Source organism: Zalophus californianus, chromosome 2 (assembly GCF_009762305.2).
Source record: "Zalophus californianus isolate mZalCal1 chromosome 2, mZalCal1.pri.v2, whole genome shotgun sequence".
Lineage (NCBI taxonomy): Eukaryota > Metazoa > Chordata > Mammalia > Carnivora > Otariidae > Zalophus > Zalophus californianus.
The window spans coordinates 175064691-175083261 of record NC_045596.1 but is presented as its reverse complement, the minus strand read 5'-3'; the positions used below and the strand labels follow the sequence as shown (position 1 = coordinate 175083261).

Genomic DNA, 18571 nt, shown 5'->3' with positions numbered 1-18571 from the left:
ATGTATAAATGCAGATATAATGTTTTCTTGTTTAACTTTAGTAAAATATTAAGTTTATCCTACATAAACTAACTGGGAACACTATGAAAAGCAGACGACACTATGTTAAGGATAGGCACTATACAAATGCTCAATCGTGAACTACATGCAGTTTTGTGTATCATGGAGTCGTGAACATTTAGCTCAATGCCAGGCAGAGTAAATAGTAAATATTAGCTGAATGAATGAAGATAGTAAGAGTATTTCTATGTACCTCTTTACGGTCCTAGAAACTAATATGCTAATTTATCTGTAATTTTAAAAAATAATGTGGTGGCACCTGGATGGCTCAATCAGGTGAGTGTCTGACTCTTAATTTTGGCTCAAGTCATGATCTTGGGGTCATGGGATCAAGCCCCGCACTGGGCTCTGCACTCAGTGCAGAGTCGGCTTCAGATTCTTCCCCCCCGCCCCACCTGCACTATCTCCCTTTAATAAATCTTTAAAAAAAATGTAAACTATAAAATAAAGTCTGCACAGCAAGCATTTACTCAGTCTGCTGTTGCTATAATAGTCACTCCATAATTTAAAACCTTGATTCTGTTATGCTTGGACCACACACAACTCTAAATAATACACCATAAATAAAAATATTCTATCTTCAAATATTCAGTTGAGGATTCTTTTGCCATTTTTTAACAATTTTTTTGAGGGGTGCCTGAGTGGCACAGTCAGTTGAGTGCTGATTCTTGGTTTCCGCTCAGGTCATGATCTCAGGATCGGGGATCGAGCTCTGCCTCAGGCTCCATGTGGAGTCTACGTGACATCATCTCTCCCTCTCCCTCTGGCCCTCCCACTTGTGCTCTAAAATAAATAAATTTTGAAATTTTTAAAAATTTTAGTACAATTGACAATGTTACATTGTTTCAAGTGTACAACCTAGTCATTCAACTTCTCTGTAGATTATGCTGTGCTCACCACAAGTATAGCTGCTATCTGTCACCATACAACACTATCATAATATCATTAACTATATTCCCTATGCTGTGCCTTTTATTCCTTTTTTACCATTTAAATTTCACAGACTGCTTTTTAATGTCGGTGGTATACCTACCAAAACTAACCCTCTCCCAACTAGCAGAGCTGAAAATCTTTCTTTTCCCTTAGAATTTCTCCTAAATCAAACCACCACATGGAAATAATCACTCCCAGAGGACAAGATTTGTATATAACACAAGTATGGAAAGAAAATATCATTTATGAGATTTTATGCCCACTTCCTGGAGGAAATACCAAGCTGGTAAACCTGGACTGTTTGTTTCCTAGGTTACTACCTCTCTCGACATTACCTTTTAGCCCTAGCAGTGAAATACTCACTGAAGGATCCAAAATTTTATGGTTAAACACTAAGGAATCATCACTTTGTTACTAACTCAAATTCCTTTGCAGAAATTTAGCTTAAGGACAAAAAAATAAGAAAAAGGTGACAGTTGATATCCCAAACAGCTCTATTCAAGTTTATGAATGATTTACACTTAAAGGTGGCAGGACTTAATGCAAATGAACGAAGAGGAAACTGTCAGCTGCATTGTGGTTCAACCAATAGAAGCACAGCTCCATCTTGGATGTGCACCGGACTGCATTACAAACAGACGATACCATCGCTTCAACAGCAGCCTTCAGACGAGAGGTAGGTTTATACGATCTCTTTCATTTAGTAATACACATCCTTATGATGTAATGTAAAAATATTTTACCATAAAAACCAACCAGAAAGCTTTGTTCCTACAAAAGACCAAAAAAAAGCAATGTATTCATTTCACTGCTTGGTAGGATTTTATTATGAAAATGTGAAGACTGCCTTGTGCTATTTGATAAGCACCCTTACCATCTGTGCCTTATGGAAAATTCATGAGATTTTCTATGAACCTGATCTATATCCAGACCTTAGAGTAAACCATAAGCATTTAATGTTAAGTGGTTACTTGCTAATTTATTTTTTCTGAGCTATTTCATTTCAGCAGTTTGGTCTGCCTTAACAAAGGATTTTTCTTAAAGAAAAATCTAGACTAAAAGCAAATCCTGGACTAAAGCTTTCTAATTATATGTGCAAATTATATTGGCTGGTAAAAAGCAACTACTTATGGGAAAGTTTGTTATATTTTAACAAATATGAGAAAATAGTTCAAAACTGTTTATTTGGCTTTGAGTGTAGATGCAGAGAATGCCAAGAAATTGTAACGAATGTGATTTTTACATAAAAATTAGAAGACCACAAAGATATCATTAAATAGGCTGCATTATACTATTGCCAAAGAGATCATTTGTAGAGCTTCAAACTTTCCTAAGATTCTAACTAAAATAATTCCTTATGGTTAAATTTTAAAATCTATATTACTATAATACACAAGTCATTCTATTATTAAATGATAACCTTCTTAAAGAGCCTTTCATTTTTTATATGCCACAAAAATATTCATAACCATATTTTAATATAATGTTGAAATTATTCTTCAACTGATTCCTCAAAATAAAGAGAGCAAGTCTTTTTGATAAACTACAGTTTAAAATAAAAGTATGTTTTAAGAAGAACTGGTTAAGGGAGGAAGGTATGGTACCTTTCAACGCAGGTAATAAGATTACTTTCATGGCTCAGAGTAACTATTCATGTCTACTAAAAATTAGTATCAACCACTGACCAAATTTCTAATTTTATAATGGTAGAGCATGTAAATATCATTATTTAGTAGATGCCAGAGTTCCAAGATATTACCCACACATACTGACCTAAAGATCCAACTTCTGCCCTTTTCTTTGCTGATAAATCTATTTAAATTTTAAAAGACTATTTTCATAATTTTTATTCCTTCTATTTCTTATTCAGCATTCAGCCAGCATGAGTAAAGCATCTCTTACAAAGCCTAAAGGTTGCTGTAAGAAGATATTAGATCTCTCGAGGTTCAGAACAATGGGGTTAATTACCTAGAAAATATTCCTGCTTGCTGTACAAAGTATGGGAGCCAAAAAAAAGTCTCAGATAAATAAAAACAACCTTGTCTAATTAACAGTTAACTTGGAACTGAAATTTCACGTAAACTGTAAACAGAAAAAGCCCTACCACCCCCATTATTAGCACTATAATCAGCCTACATTTTACTGGTGATATATTTATGGTTAACACAGATAGAGGTTTACTGCTCTTTCACCAAACTGACTAGACGTATGGCCTATCTCAGAGAGTTCCAGGGCTGGGTGAGCTGCTCTATGTTTAAAGGCCAATATGATTAATTGATCATATTTCAAAGTTATATGTTTAAAGACACTAGAGAATTCAACTCAAGGGCTTTTACCATAATTAGAGCAAAAGCATAATCTTATTCTGATCTGACAATTCAAGGTTCCAGAACAGTTTGAAGTCCTATCCCCATAAATATTTCACTAGGGCCTTCTGAAATGGGAGGAAAAATAGGTGAAGAGACTATACCAAAAATAAACCTAAAAAAAATATACGGTATTTACTTTAACACTCCCCACTTCTGTAATGAAATATTAAAGAGGTGGGGATCCAAAAAAAAAGTACAAAAACGATTTTTACCATTTAGTCTTGTTTTTCATAAAGCATGTATATAGCAGGTATTTTATATAAATTTGTATTTTAATTTCAAAAATAGTCTTAGAATGAGAAAATCCTAATAATACCATCTTTTTGCATGTCTAATTATATCTACTCCATTAAAGTAAGTTTCAGATTTTACCCTAAATTTAGCACAAAAAATTGCTAGAGCTCTGCTGTATGTAAAAAGAATAAACCACATTAAATTTAAGGTACAAAATGACTCCGTATTTCACGGTTTACTTTTTTCAGATATGCCCAGAAGCTAACTAAAGATTGAATGTTTTGAGTTGCTCATCAGTTATCAATACACTCACATAAGAGGCAAACTGTCATCATTTACAACATAAACTGTCATCATTTACAACACGTGTGTACTCTTCCTTAAACCGCTTAGACACTTTACTCAAAATGACAGTGTTTACTGATTCTAGTTTTAATTTTTTAGAAGTAATCCAGAAAACCCAATAAATGTATCAAATAGATATAAAACAAATAAGATATATAACACAATGTAACAAAAGATATAAAACCAAAGGCCAAGAAATACTTTTAAAATATATTAGTTTGGGGGACGCCTGGGTGGCTCAGTCGTTGGGTGTCTGTCTTCGGCTCGGGTCATGATCCCAGGGTCCTGGAATCGAGCCCCACATCAGGCTCCCTGCCCGGCAGGAGGCCTGCTTCTCCCTCTCCCACTCCCCCTGCTTGTGTTCCTACTCCCGCTATCTCTCTCTCTGTCAAATAAATAAATAAAATCTTAAAAAAAAAAAAAATATATTAGTTTGGGTTTTAGATATGTACTATATTCAAATGGTTCAAAAACTAAAACATAACAAGATATACCTTGAGAAATCTCACAAAGATCCCTATTTCCCAGCTCTACTCTCCAACCAACCACACAAGTAATCATTTGTTATTAATTTCTTATATAACTCCTTCCAAAACTTTTGTGCAGATACAAGCAAATAAAAATGCATATTATTTCCCCCTTTCCCATACATACTGTCCTGCATCTTGGTCTTTTCACTTAACAGACCCTAAAAATCCTTCAGTATCACCACACAGTTACCTCATTCACACACAATAATCAATTGTATGGATATATTAATTTTAACCAGAAGAATAGGTCATTGATGGGTACAAGTTAACCTCAAATAACTCAATTTAGTTTGTGTCTGCCTGCCTGCCCCACCTTCTCCCTTCCCTCCATTTTGGGGAGTGCACAAAAGGGCTTGAAAACATTTTTTTCTTTTATTTTTAAAGATTTTATTTATTTGACAGAGAGCGAGAGAGGGAACACAAGCAGGGGGAGGGGGAGAGGGAGAAGCAGGCCCCCCTGCCAAGCCACCCAGGCACTCCTTGAAAAAATTTTAAACAGTTCACTTGTACCTCAAATATAAATAGAATATTGGGACACCTAGGTGGCTCAGTGGGTTGACCAGCAGCTCCTGGTTTCAGCTCAGGTGGTAATCTCTGGGTCATGGGATCGAGCCCCAGGATGGCTCCGTGGTCGGTGAGGAGTCTGCTTGGGATTCTTTCTCCCTCTCCCTCTGTACCTCCCGTATCTGATACTTGCACACACGTGCTCTCTCACAAATAAATCTTCTTTAAGAAACAATATAAAGTTAAAATTTTAAGCAGTTCACTTGTACCTCAAAATTAAATAGAATATAAAGTTCCTTAAACCAACTTTCCAGTAATTCTAAAATTTCATTTTGAAATAGAAATTTACATTAGTCTCTACAACTTCTCCTCACTTTTTTTAAAGTCAATACAAATAAGAAATCCCTACTCAAAAAGAGTTAAAATACAAAGTAGTAACTTCAGCATAATTTCATAAGTTATAGATTTATACAGCCAATTTCTAGAAGAAACAAAAGTCTGACATGTTAGGGAGACAGGATTATTAGTGAAGCTTTTAGTTTTTATTTAAAATTATTATAATGTGGGGCACCTGGGTGGCTCAGTCATTAAGTGTCTGCCTTCGGCTCAGGTCATGATCCCAGGGTCCTGGGGATCGAGCCCCGCATAGGGCTCCCTGCTTGGCGGGAAGCTTGCTTCTCCCTTTCCCACTCCCCCTGCTTGTGTTCTCTCTCTCGTGTTCTGTCAATTAAAATAAAATATTAAAAAAAATAATAATAATAAAAATTATTATAATATAGAAATTACTATAAAGTTTCTGAAATCAATAATGAAATCTTAACATTAAGTTAATTAATAAGGTACATTAAACTAATTTTTTAAAGATTTATTTATTTGAGAGAGAGAGAGACTCCCAAGCAGACTTCCCACTGAGCGCAGAGCTCCACCCAGGGCTCAACCTCACAACTGGAAATCATGACCTGAGCCAAACCCAAGAGTCGGATGCTCAACCCACTGAGCCACCCAGACACTGCTACATTAAACTAATTTAAGGGACATAATGTGTAAAGAAATTCCCAGATTTTAAAAAGGAATCAACCTGGGACGCCTGGCTGGCTCAGTCAAAAGAGTATGTGATTCTTGATCTCAGGCTTGTGAGTTCAAGCCCTATATTGGGTGTAGAGATTACTTAATAAAACAAAGGAATCAACCTGAAAGGCCTTAACAGAAAGTCTAAAGAATATTTGCATCAGTGCTGGAGAGGTCCTAGGTTAGCCCAGGTAAAATTATTAGATAGACTCTCCAGTGATTCTTCCCCTGCTCTTTATCTACCCATACAATAAATGGCACTATTCTCTCTTTCCTCAAGAACTATTCTTCCTCTCCTCTTCTATATGCTCTGTTTTTCAAAAGGACCTGAAACTCATTCACACTGAAGTAAAAATAACTAACAATGTGTGCTACCCCTCCCAGGAATATCACATTGTAGTCACACTAAATATTTTAAAGGAGTTCCAAAGCTAAACATTTTTTAGGCATTTGTATGTGTGTACACACCTGTCACTACTCTAGGCTAGGTCAAAAAGGGGCTAGGTCAAAAAGGACTAATGTTCTCTCCATTTGAGTCAGTTTCTATGGGTTACTTGACTATTTGTGTGCACGGTGATTAGAATCAGAAGCAGCGACACTGCAGAAGTTGGAGGAGTGACCTATCGGGATATTCACATTAGACTCCAAGGTGCACCACTTATAGTATATTCTATGTGAGCAGCACCCTACAATGCAATATGAATGGTGTTCCCTGGAGGTGTGCAATGTAGCAGCTCCACCTTCTATAAGAATGCACTAAGAAGGAAAAAACTTAAGGGATAAAAGAGGGTAACTCTAGGGCGCCTGGGTGGCTCAGTTGGTTAGGCAGCTGCCTTCGGCTCAGGTCATGATCCTGGAGTCCAGGATCGAGTCCCGCATCGGGCTCTCTGCTCAGTGGGGAGTCTGCTTCTCCCTCTGACCCTCCCTCCTCTCATGTGCTCTCTCTCTCTCATTCTCTCTCTCAAATAAATAAAAATCTTAAAAAAAAAAAAAGAGGGTAACTCTAAAAGGGTGGGTCCCCAGACAGTTTGAAAATACTGTAATATACTGGGAAGTTCCTCACATACCAGTGTTCCAGACAATGTATTTTTGTTAAGTACCAGAATTAATAAAGGCAATTGATTCAATTACTGTCCATTAGCCTGTTGTCCCTCGTTTCAAGATGAAAGATCACCAGAAACCATGAAACTGAAGTATTCTTAAATCCAAAAGGAACAAATGAATTTAAGCCTTTACTTCTGGCCTCAGATCATCAATTTAACCTTCAAAATACACAAAAGAAACCAAGTCCATCCAGAGAGGTGAAGTTACTTGCCAAGCAAATATGATTTAAGATAGAAAACAAAAACCTTTGGAGTGCCTGGGTGGCGAAGTCAGTACAGCATGTGACCCCTGATCTCAGGATTGTGAGTCAAGCCCCATGTTGGGCATAGAGTTTACTTAAAAATAAATAAAAACATAGAAAACAAAAACCTTAGAAAATATTAACTTATCAATGTCAAAGTTTTAAAATTAGATTTCTAAAGAAAACAAAGAAATTGAAGGAATTATACTGTTATGGCTCTGGTTTAAGTCACTTTTTTTTATTTTTTAAAGATTTTATTTGACAGAGAGCGAGAGCAGGAACACAAGCAGGGGGAGTGGGAAAGGGAGAAGCAGGCTCCCCGCGGAGCAGGGAGCCCGATGCAGGACTCAATCCCAGGACCCTGGGATCATGACCTGAGCCGAAGGCAGACGCTTAACAACTGAGCCACCCAGGCGCCCTTAAGTCACTTTTTCATCTTTTTTGGTGTGAAAATGATAATGTGGTTATGTTTAAAAACAGAATCCTTGGGGCGCCTGGGTGGCTCAGTCGTTAAGCGTCTGCCTTTGGCTCAGGTCATGATCCCAGGGTCCTGGGATCGAGCCCTGCATCGGGCTCCCTGCTCCATGGGAAGCCTGCTTCCCCCTCTCTCTCTCCCCCTGCTTTTGTTCCCTCTCTCGCTGTGTCTCTCTGTCAAATTCTTTAAAAACAAAACAAACAAAAAAACCCAGAATCCTCACCTTTTAAGAGATATACACTGAATATGTCTAGATGAAGTGATGTCTACAATTTGCTTCAACATAATCTATGGGTGGAAGCAAATGGGTATAGATGAATTGATAATTGAAGCTATATTATGAGCATACAGGGGTTCATCATACTCTTCTTTTTTAAAGATTTATTTATTTATGGGGCAACTGGGTGGCTCAGTCAGGCGTCTACCTTTGGCTCGGGTCATAGTCCCAGGGTCCTGGGATCGAGCCCCGCATTGAGCTCCCTGCTCGAGGGGAGCTTGCTTGTCTCTCTCCCCCTGCCTCTCCTCCAGTTCGTGCTCTCTCTCAAATAAATAAATAAAATCTTAAAAAAAAAAGATTTATTTACTTATTTTATTTGTAATGGTTTGATTTGGCTTCCATTCAGGCCTTCTCATCTCAATGTTTATTTGGGTTTAATTTTTAATTTAAATTCAATTAACATACACTGTAAAGATTTATTTATTTACTATAGGGGTGGGGGGAGAGAGAGTGCACGAGCTGGAGGAGCAGAGGGAGAGGGAGAGAGAATCCTAAGCAGACTCTGCGTGCTGAGCACTAAGCCCAATGCGGGGCTTGATCTCACAACCCTGAGATCACAGCCTGAGCCAAAACCAAGAGTCAGATGCTTAACCAACTATTGCCACCCAGGCGCCCCATTCTAGAGAGAGCAAGAGTATGCATGTGCGAGCAGGCAGAGGATCAGAGGGAGACAGAGAGGGAAAGAACCTCAAGCACGCTCCCCGCCCAGTGAAGGTCTCCACGTGGGGCTCAGTCTCCCCACTCGAAACCAAGAGTCGGGTGCCCAACTGACTGAGCCACCCAGGTGCCCCTCATTATACTCATACTCTTCAACTACCTTGAAGTTTTCTTTAATTAAAACATACACACACACACAAGTATCTCCAGCATTTAGAAAACTATTTGGTACACAGTAGGTAATCAATAAACATTTCTTTACAAGAATGAATGAAAACCTACTTAAACTATGTAGTAAAGAAAAATCATGCAAACTAAGTCATTTCTTGAATAAAATAAAGCAAACTGACAACAGTCATTGAATTAACGAAGTGGAATTTTTTATTTCCAAAATTTTCTTAGTATAAAAGCATTCTATAATTTCTTAAAATAAGTTTAAAGGATACTTCTGAAAGATCAAGGTAATAAATTCTTCAATCCTTATGGTCCCATTTTAGGTCGAACAAGTATCAGGTCAACAAGAGCAAAATTTAATGCAAGAATACTAAAACTTTAATTCACTGGTTAATTTTGTGAAATGGAATAATAATTTAATAATCAATATATCTGGGATGCTGATTGTTTAAAATATTCATGTCCAGGGGCGCCTTGGTGGTTCAGTCGTTAAGCGTCTGCCTTTGGCTCAGGTCATGATCCCAGGGTCCTGGGATCGAGCCCCGCATCAGGCTCCCTGCTCTGCGGGAAGCCTGCTTCTCCCTCTCCCACTCCCCCTGCTGGTGTTCCCTCTCTCACTGTGTCTCTCTCTGTCAAATGAATAAATAAAATCTTTAAATAAATAAATAAAATAAAATATTCATGTCCATAGATCATTCAGCTATATGAAACAGTTAATACTATCATATACATAACAGAAAGAAATCCTAAGATTAAGGTATCTTCATAGGCAACTTGAACCTAAAATTTTATTATCCTTATTCTGAAAATTGTCGTTTTTTAGCTTTTCTTTAACATTTTTCACTGAGCCACTATTTCCTGATTCAGGTCACCTGTCCTCGAAGTTTAAAGGACTGGAAATAGAAATACACTGAGCCAACAAGGTGAGAAGGATCCACAAAGGTAATGAGAAAAGTTTTCGGGAGGCAGTCTGAAGACCACCACCTTAAAATGCTAAAATTTTTTGTAGTTAATAGATCACTGACCACAGCTTTAGTCAAATTTTAAACCAATTCAGCTTCTCTTTTTCCATTTCTACTATCAGTTAACTTCTGTACAGAAATCTTAAACCTATATATTTGTCTAGCAAATGATACACATAAAAAACATATAGTACAGTTCATAGAATACACGGCCATAAAATACAGAAAAAATTCAAAAATATAATTTGGGCATTAATTCTGGCAGAAAATAAGATGACTCATGTTACCTATAAAAATTTACTAAAGTTAGTACTAAAACTTGAATTGACAAATCTTTACAATTTCATTACATATATTCACTTTTTACCTTTTTACAGATTCAAAAGAACAATACAAGAAGTAGAATCCCTAAGAATGGCCTCCCTGAGCTCCAGCCTCTGGAATGAAACCACTACATCTGTTTATCAGTACCTTGGTTTTCAAGTTCAAAAAATTTACCCTTTTCATGATAACTGGAACACTGCCTGCTTTGTCATTCTGCTTTTATTTATATTTACAGTGGCATCTTTAGTGGTGTTGGCTTTCCTGTATGAAGTGCTTGACTGTTGCTGCTGTGTAAAAAACAAAACTGTGAAAGACGTGAAAAGTGAACCTAACCCTCTTAGAAGCATGATGGACAACATCAGAAAACGTGAAATTGAAGTGGTCTAGCACTCTACCTAAAACGAACAAAAATCTCTGAAAACAGCCTTCAACTACTAAGAAAAAAAGGATAATTTTCTGAGGCCAACTGTTATTATGAAAATTGACTCTGAATGATTAAAAGATTTCTAAAAGAAGGGAAAAACAAGTCAAATATGCACTTTTTGTGTGTGTATCCCTTTCATTAAATGTACAGTAAAACTTCACAAATGTAAGTTACCAATCTACTTAAAATGACAATTCAAAAACTGGATAAAAGATTCCTAGATTTCAATATTAAACAACAAAAGGTAAGCCAGAAAACATAAGCAAGATCAAATAACTCTGACCTAAACGAACGATGTAGACTAACAAACTACCCTCCATGTGTTTTGGTAATAAAAATGCTATCTAAAATGCTTACCTAAATCCAAAGTAAATAATTCTACTCACACATAAAATCCCTACTTATTAAAAAGAAGTACATTCTAGGTTACTGAGGACAACTTAAACATTTTTTAAAGACTTAAGTTTTATGTAGGGATTAGTGTGGAAAAAAGTCTCAAAATAGAAAGATCACAAGTATACTTGCATAAAATTTTCATAAAACTGTTTAATAAGAAACACATGGTGTAAGAAGGACCAGGCTATTTTCAACTAAAACTTACTAGTATACCCCCTTAATTGTATTTGCTGAGCTTTTTCTTTCATTTTGCTGCTCATATTCATATTCTCAAGGGCTAAGACACACAATGTTGAAAAGACTACCTAAAAAAAAAAAAAAAAAAAAGGCGAAAGACAGGAACACATAACACCTGTCAAGAAATACTGCAGTTTTATTTCTTGGAATTACAAGGGTTGTACAGATATTATATTTTATAACCCTAATGCTATTTTGCTACCACCCATGAGCAAACCTAAGCATGCTCTTAACCACCACAACTGCCCTTAACCAGAAATATCATTCCTGGAAATTTACCCTGAGAAATCAGTTCAAAAGAAAAAAACTCAAGATACAAAGAGATTTCTAAAAACATTACTCAAAATAACAACAAAAAAATAGAAATAACAGCCTTTAAATATGATATATCAACTTTGCTTATTAAGAAGTTACTTTTTTTTAAATTTTATTTTGTTATGTTACTCACCATACATTACATCACTGGTTTTTGATGTAGTGTTCCATGATTCATTGTTTGCGTATAACACCCAGTGCTCCATGCAGAACGTGTCCTCTTTAACACCCATCACCAGGCTAAGCCATCCCCCCTCCCCAGAACCCTCAGTTTATTTCTCAAGGTCCATAGTCTCTCATGGCTCTCTGCCTCTTTTTTATTCACCGTAGGTGAGAGAATGTCAGTCACAGTTCAGAAAAAGTCCAAGTACAAAGTCTTCTGTCTGGTTTAATACGAGGGGAAATTGAGACCATACTTCAACCGGTCCTCTGCCATTACTCACAGCTGTGTTATCGATAAATCATGGATTGCAGAAAGTTTAATATGGTATTATCTGAAGAACAGATGTATTTTGAATAAAGATGTATTTTATTGCCTCTTAAAAAAGCTACTGAAAATTAAGGCACAATGAAAATATTTAATATATGAAATGAAAAATACACATCTAGGGGCACATGGGTGGCTCAGTCAGTTGGGCATCCAAATCCTCAGTTTCTGCCCAGGTCATGATCTCCTGGCTTGTGGGATGGACCCCACAGGGGCTCAGCGGGGAGTCTGCTTAAAAGATTCTCTCCCTCTGCCCCTCCCCCAGCTCTCCCTGTCTTTCTCTCAAATAAATCTTAAAAATAAAAATACATATCTGTCATTTTCAATTTAGAGAACTCTGTCAGTTTGGAATCACTTTTCCACAAAATGTTTTTTCTAACATTAGAAATAAACAAATAATGTAACCAACTTTCAAAGGACTTGTGAAACCTGGTATACAAAATACTTTGGCAACCAGGAGATATTCTGAGCAGTTAAAACCACATTTTCATAAACGGTAAGCTCTGGAGTCCTTGCCATAAATGGGAAGCATACAGATCGTTTAATTACTAAATTTTTTGATAACGGACACGACTAACTTTTCCCTACTTTATGCTGTAATTTATTTAACCATTCAACAAACATGTATTGAGTGCCTCTATGTGTGAGAGATTAGGTTACAATGACAAACAAGTAATCATGCAATTACAATGACACACAATAGCTTTGTCAGAAATAATGAGTGCTATGGGAATCAAAGGCTAAGCACTGAATTCAAATAGGAAAGTAGAAATAATAAGACTTTTAAGCTGCAACCAAAATGAGGAATAGGAGTTAGCCAAAGGAAAGAGGGAAGGAGCTAAGAAAGAACATTCCAGGAAGAGGACATAATGTGGGCAAAGGTCAAGAGGCAAAAGGGAGTAAAGCATGTTAAAGGAGCTACAGGACAGTATCACTAGGACAAAGTATAAGAAAAACAGTGAGATATGGGTATAAAGGGTAATGGAGACTAGATCAGGTAGGGCATGCAGACAGCAGGAAAAGATGGGCTTCATCTGAAAAGCAACGATGATCAGCCTAAAAATAGTGACACGTTAGAAAAATCACTGACTGCTATACAGAGAGTAGACATAAAGAATTTAAGCCAGGAAACCTTGTAAGCACCTAATCAGACAATCCACTGATGGTGACCCAATCTAGGGTGGTACGGTTGTCTTCAGTGTTTACACCCAGCTTGGAACCCCTTGTGTCTGGGTACAGCCCTGTGACTAGCTCTAGACAATGAGTTGTAAGAGAAAGTAATGTCTCACCGCCACGCAAGAGGATTTTAACTGCCAGACAAGATATTCGAGAGTTCTTTCTCCCTCTGGCATTGAGACCAACAACATCTGAAATATCAGTTACTCTATCAGCCTGGGTCCTTTGAGTGACTCTAAGGAGCTAAGACCCTTGTCAAAAAATGATAAACATGTGGTATGAAAGAGAAACAACAAATCTTTGTTGTTTTTAAGCCACTGAGATTTTGTACTATTTAAAAAAAAAAAAAAAAAGAGGGGCACCTGGATGGCTTAGTCGTTAAGCGTCTGCCTTCAGCTCAGGTCATGGTCCCAGGATCCTGGGATCGAGCCCCGCATGCGGGTCTCACTGCTCACCAAGAAGCCTGCTTCTCCCTCTCCCACTCCCCCTGCTTGTGTTCCCTCTCTCGCTGTATCTCTGTCAAATAAATAAATAAAATCTTTAAAAAAAAAAAGAAAAGAAAAAAAGAAACCCATAGACCCAAATTAGTGTCACTTTGACCAAGTTCCAAAACTGGCATGTTTAATACATAATCTAACCACAGTTTCAAACTCCCTCAGAAATGTAGTCTTAACTGGTCTGTTAGGAATTCTTCAATCAATGCCAATGAGTATGCCATATGGACCCTTCTCTATCCCCCAAAGGAAGAGGAATGAGGTCATCTGCATAAGACCCCTGGCTTTTCCCACTAGAAAGGAGCTGGCCTAGAACAGTCCTTTTCTTTTGCTGATAACTTTCCTGCCTCTACCCTCCTTCTATAAACATCTTCCATTTTGTACAACTCCTTGGAATGCCTCTCTACTTGCTAGATGGGATGCTGCCTGATTCATAAATCATTTCATAAAGCCAATTAGATCTTCGATTACTTGGTTGAATCTTGTTATTTAGCAGGAGCAAAGATAGTCTTAAGCATATCATAGACCTTAGAGACTAGGTCTAAGAGTGGGTCTGTGCTAATGTTTAAAACAGTGTACTTTTGGGGCGCCTGGGTGACTCAGTCATTAAGCGTCTGCCTTCGGCTCAGGTCATGATCCCAGGGTCCTGGGATGGAGCCCCGCACCAGGCTCCCTGCTCTGCGGGAAGCCTGCTTCTGCCTCTCCCACTCCCCCTGCTTGTGTTCCCTCTCTCGCTGTCTTTGTCAAATAAATCTTTAAAAAAAAAAACAAAAACAAAAAAAAGTGTACTATGAATTAATTCAATGTACCCTTCACTGGAATGAGACAAAATCAACTTAATGTATGTGCTAATAAGACCGATAGCCTACTTGATAAAAACATTACTTCTGCTTTAACATCAGTTAGTAAAACAGCTTGCAAAACATCTAACAAAATGATGTCCATGAAGATTACTATTGCTACATTTTTAGGTAGGTAAATAATTTGTTGTCAATTACACTGGACTGACCTTGTTGTTTAAAAATAGTCTAAGACTAAACTAAACCCAAAATAAGTAGAAGAAATAAAATAATGGTGAAGTAGAAATAAATAACAGAAAAATACAAGAGAAAAATAAATGAAACCAAAAGTTGATTTTTTGAAAAGATCAACAAAATAAAACACAAATTCCTAAAATCAGAAATGACAGAGGGAGGGTTATCACCACGGACCTTACAGAAATCAAAGGATTCCAAGGAAATACTTTGAAAAACTTTAGACAGTGTAGATAATGGAACGGACAAACTCCTAAAAAGATACAAAGCACCAAAATTAACTCAAGAAGATAACAAATAATCTGAATAGATCTGTAAGAAGAATTTCTACACGGGCTTCCCACAAAGGGAAGCTCACGCCCAAATGGCTTCACTAGTGAACTCTACCAAATATTTAAAGGGAAAATCATATCAAACCTTCACAAACTCTTCCAGAAAACAGTGGAAAGAGAACACTTCACCAATCATTTTATGAGGCCAGAAATACCCTGACAGACATCACAAGAAAACTACAAACCATACCCTCGTGAATACAAACACAAAACTCCTGTACAAAATACCAGCAATCTGAAATTCCACAACAAATAAAAAAAGATTATACATCATGACCAAGTAGAATTTATTCTAAGAACGCCAGATTGGTTTAACATCTGAAAAAAAATCAATTAATGTAGTATTAATAAAGAACAAGAACACGATCTTCTCACAAGATGCAGAAAAAGCATTTGACAACATCCAATACCCATTTAAGATTAAAAACTCTCAACAAACTAGAAGTAGAGGGCAACTTCACCCTGATAACAAAATCCATGCAGCTAAGATCATACATAAAGGTGGAAGATTGAATGCCTTTCCCCTAAGATCAGGAACAAGGCAAAGATGTTCACTCTCACCACCTGTAATTCAACATTCTATTAGCCAGTCCAGGGTGGAAAGGAGGGAAGGAAGGAAAGAAGGAAGGGCATTCACATTGGAAAGGACAAAGTAAATCTGTCCTTATTCACATATGACATAATCTTGTATGTAAAAAGAAATCCTATGGAATTCACACACACACACACACACACACACACACACACACACACACACACACACACACACACACACACAAAACCTAGAAAGAATAAACAAGTTCAACAAGGTTGCAGAATACAAGTTCAATGTACAAAAACTACTGTATTTCCGGGGCACCTGGGTCACTCAGCTGGTTAAGCATCTGCTTTCAGCTCAGGTCATGATCCCAGGATCCATTAACTGATGAATGGATAAACAAGTTGTAATATACGCATACACTGGATTACTGTTCAGCAATAAAGCAGAATGAAGTACTGAGGCATGCTACACACAGATGAATCCTGGACAAAATACCAGCAAACTGAATCCCATAACAAAAAGAATTATACACCACAACCAAGTAGGATCTATTCCAAGAATGCAAGGGTTGGTTTAACATCTGAACAATCCACCAATGTAATATACCATGTTAATAGCATAAACAACAAAAAGATCATCTCAATAAATGCAACGTAAAAGAAGCCACACACTAAAGACTACATATTGTACAATTCCATTTATATGAAATGTCCAGAAAAAGCAAATAGAGATAGAAAGTAGACTACTGGTTATCTGGGGCTGGGGTGGGAACAAAAAGTGACTGTAAATGGGCACAAAGGATCTTTTGGGGATGATGGAAAGGTTCTAAAATTCAATTACATTAACAGGTGCACAATTTCGTAAATTTACTAAAAATCTTTGAATTGTACACTTAAAATGAGTGAAATATATGGTATATAAATTAAACTTCAACAAAGTTGTTTTCTAAAAAGATAACCTAAATTCTAACTATAACACAAGACTATTACATCTTAAGAATGATATATTCTTATTACATTCCCTTATACTTAACAAAGTATCTAATAAATACAAACGTTGAACTAAAAAATGAGCTTGCCATGATTAAATGGTTTCCTTAAAAATAAAACTGAACAGTTCTAAAGTCAATTTTACTAACCAGAATTTTGTTTAGAGCCTGATGATCCTCCATGTTCTAGCTTTGCTTTCTTCTTCTTTGATGATGATGATGATGATTCAGAAGATACTGAACGCTTTTCTACTACAGGAGTGGAGAGAGCTCGTTTTTTGAACAGCTCCCGTTCTCTCAACAGGCTTGGATCCATAATTCTGCAAAGATATAAGTATTTTTAATACAGATTCTAATCATTCAAACCTATAGGCCTAGGTCCCAAGAATTACTTCCAAAAAAATTACCTTCATTAGCTCTCACCACTTGTATTTATTCACTTAGTCATTCACTTAAAAATCTTTAATTAGTACCTATTGTGTGCCAGGCACTGTGCTAGGCATTAGTAAAGAGAAACAGAATTATTCCTTAAAGCTCTAGAACTGCACTGTCCAATATGACAGCCACTGGTCACATGTGCCTATGGAACACCTGAAATGGGGCCAGAGTTTAGATGTACTTAAAGTGTAAAATACACACCAGATTTAAAAGACATAGTACAAAGAATTTTTAGAATTCCTGATGAGATATTTTAGATTGATTTTTTACATGTTGATAATATTTTGTATACACTAGGTTAAATATTAATCAACAATATGATCATCTTAATAAATACAGAAAAAGCATGTGACAAAATAAAAATCCGTTCAGAACAAAAGCTCTCCAAAGTGGGTTTAGAGGGAACATACCTCAACATAATAAAGACCAAATATGAAAAACTCAAAGCTAACATCATACCCAATGGTTAAAATGTGAAAGCTTTTCCTCTAAGATCAGAAATAAGACAAAGATATCCACTCTCCCCACTTTTATTCAACACAGTAGTGGAAATACTAGATGCAGCAATCAGATAAGAAAAATAAAAAAGCATCCAAACTTGTGGGGTGCCTGGGGTTAAGTGTCTGACTTTGGCTCAGGTCATGATCTCAGGGTCATGGGATTGAGCCCCACATTGGGCTCCCCAGTTAGCAGGGAGTCTGTTTGTCCATCTCCCTCTGCCCCTCATCCCCGATCATGCACACACTCTCTCAAATATTTTTAAAATCTTTAAAAAAGATTATTAAAAAAATAAGCATCCAAACTTGTAATAAACATGTGAAACTGTCACTATTTGCAGAAGACATGATGCTACATACAGAAAACCTTAAAGACTCAACCAAAAAAATTAATAAGTGAATTCAGCGAATTGCAGGATACAAAATTAATATACAGGAATCTGTTCCGTTCCTATACATTAATAACAAAGTAGCAGGAAGAGAAATTAAGAAAAAAATCCCATTTACAATTGCACCAGAAAGAATAAAATACCTGGGAATAAATTTAAGCAAGGTGGTCAAAGACCTATACTCTAAAAACTGTAAGACACTGATGAAAGAAATTGAAGAGGACACAAACAAATGGAAAGATACTCCATGCTCATGGATTAAAAGGATATCATTCAAATGTCCTTACTTCTCGAAGCAATCTTCAGATTCAGTGCAATCTCAATCAAAATACCAAAGCATTTTTCACAGAACTAGAACATATAATCCTAAAATTTGGGGGGCAGCTGGGTGGCTCAGTTGTTAAGTGTCTGCCTTCGGCTCAGGTCATGATCCCAGGGTCCTGGGATGGAGCCCTGCATCGGGCTCCCTGCTCCGCAGGAGGCCTGCTTCTCCCTCTCCCACTCCCCCTGCTTGTGTTCCCTCTCTGGCTGTGTCTCTCTGTCAAATAAATAAAATCTTAAAAAAA

General features: G+C 36.9%; 2 protein-coding genes across 4 annotated transcripts in view; one reads left to right on the top strand and one right to left on the bottom strand.

The window, feature by feature from the left end:
• Nucleotides 1–18571, bottom strand: part of GTF2E2 (general transcription factor IIE subunit 2) — a 69128-nt gene that overhangs the window by 39306 nt on the left and 11251 nt on the right. For both annotated transcript variants that reach the window (XM_027599566.2, XM_027599565.2), the window contains one exon: nt 16832–17001. In XM_027599566.2, coding sequence (XP_027455367.1) covers nt 16832–16997 — 166 coding nt within the window. In that variant the 5' untranslated portion in view covers nt 16998–17001. The remainder of the gene's footprint in view (nt 1–16831; nt 17002–18571) is intronic.
• Nucleotides 1397–11700, top strand: SMIM18 (small integral membrane protein 18). 2 transcript variants are annotated; one of them, XM_027599569.2, is made up of 3 exons: nt 1397–1669; nt 9839–9913; nt 10311–11700. In XM_027599569.2, the coding sequence occupies exon 3, from the start codon at nt 10348–10350 to the stop codon at nt 10642–10644; it is 297 nt and encodes a 98-aa protein (XP_027455370.1). In that variant the 5' UTR covers nt 1397–1669; nt 9839–9913; nt 10311–10347; the 3' UTR covers nt 10645–11700. The 2 variants fall into 2 exon arrangements, with proteins under 2 accessions (XP_027455370.1, XP_027455368.1); XM_027599567.2 differs by having other exon boundaries at nt 1403–1669; nt 9839–9894.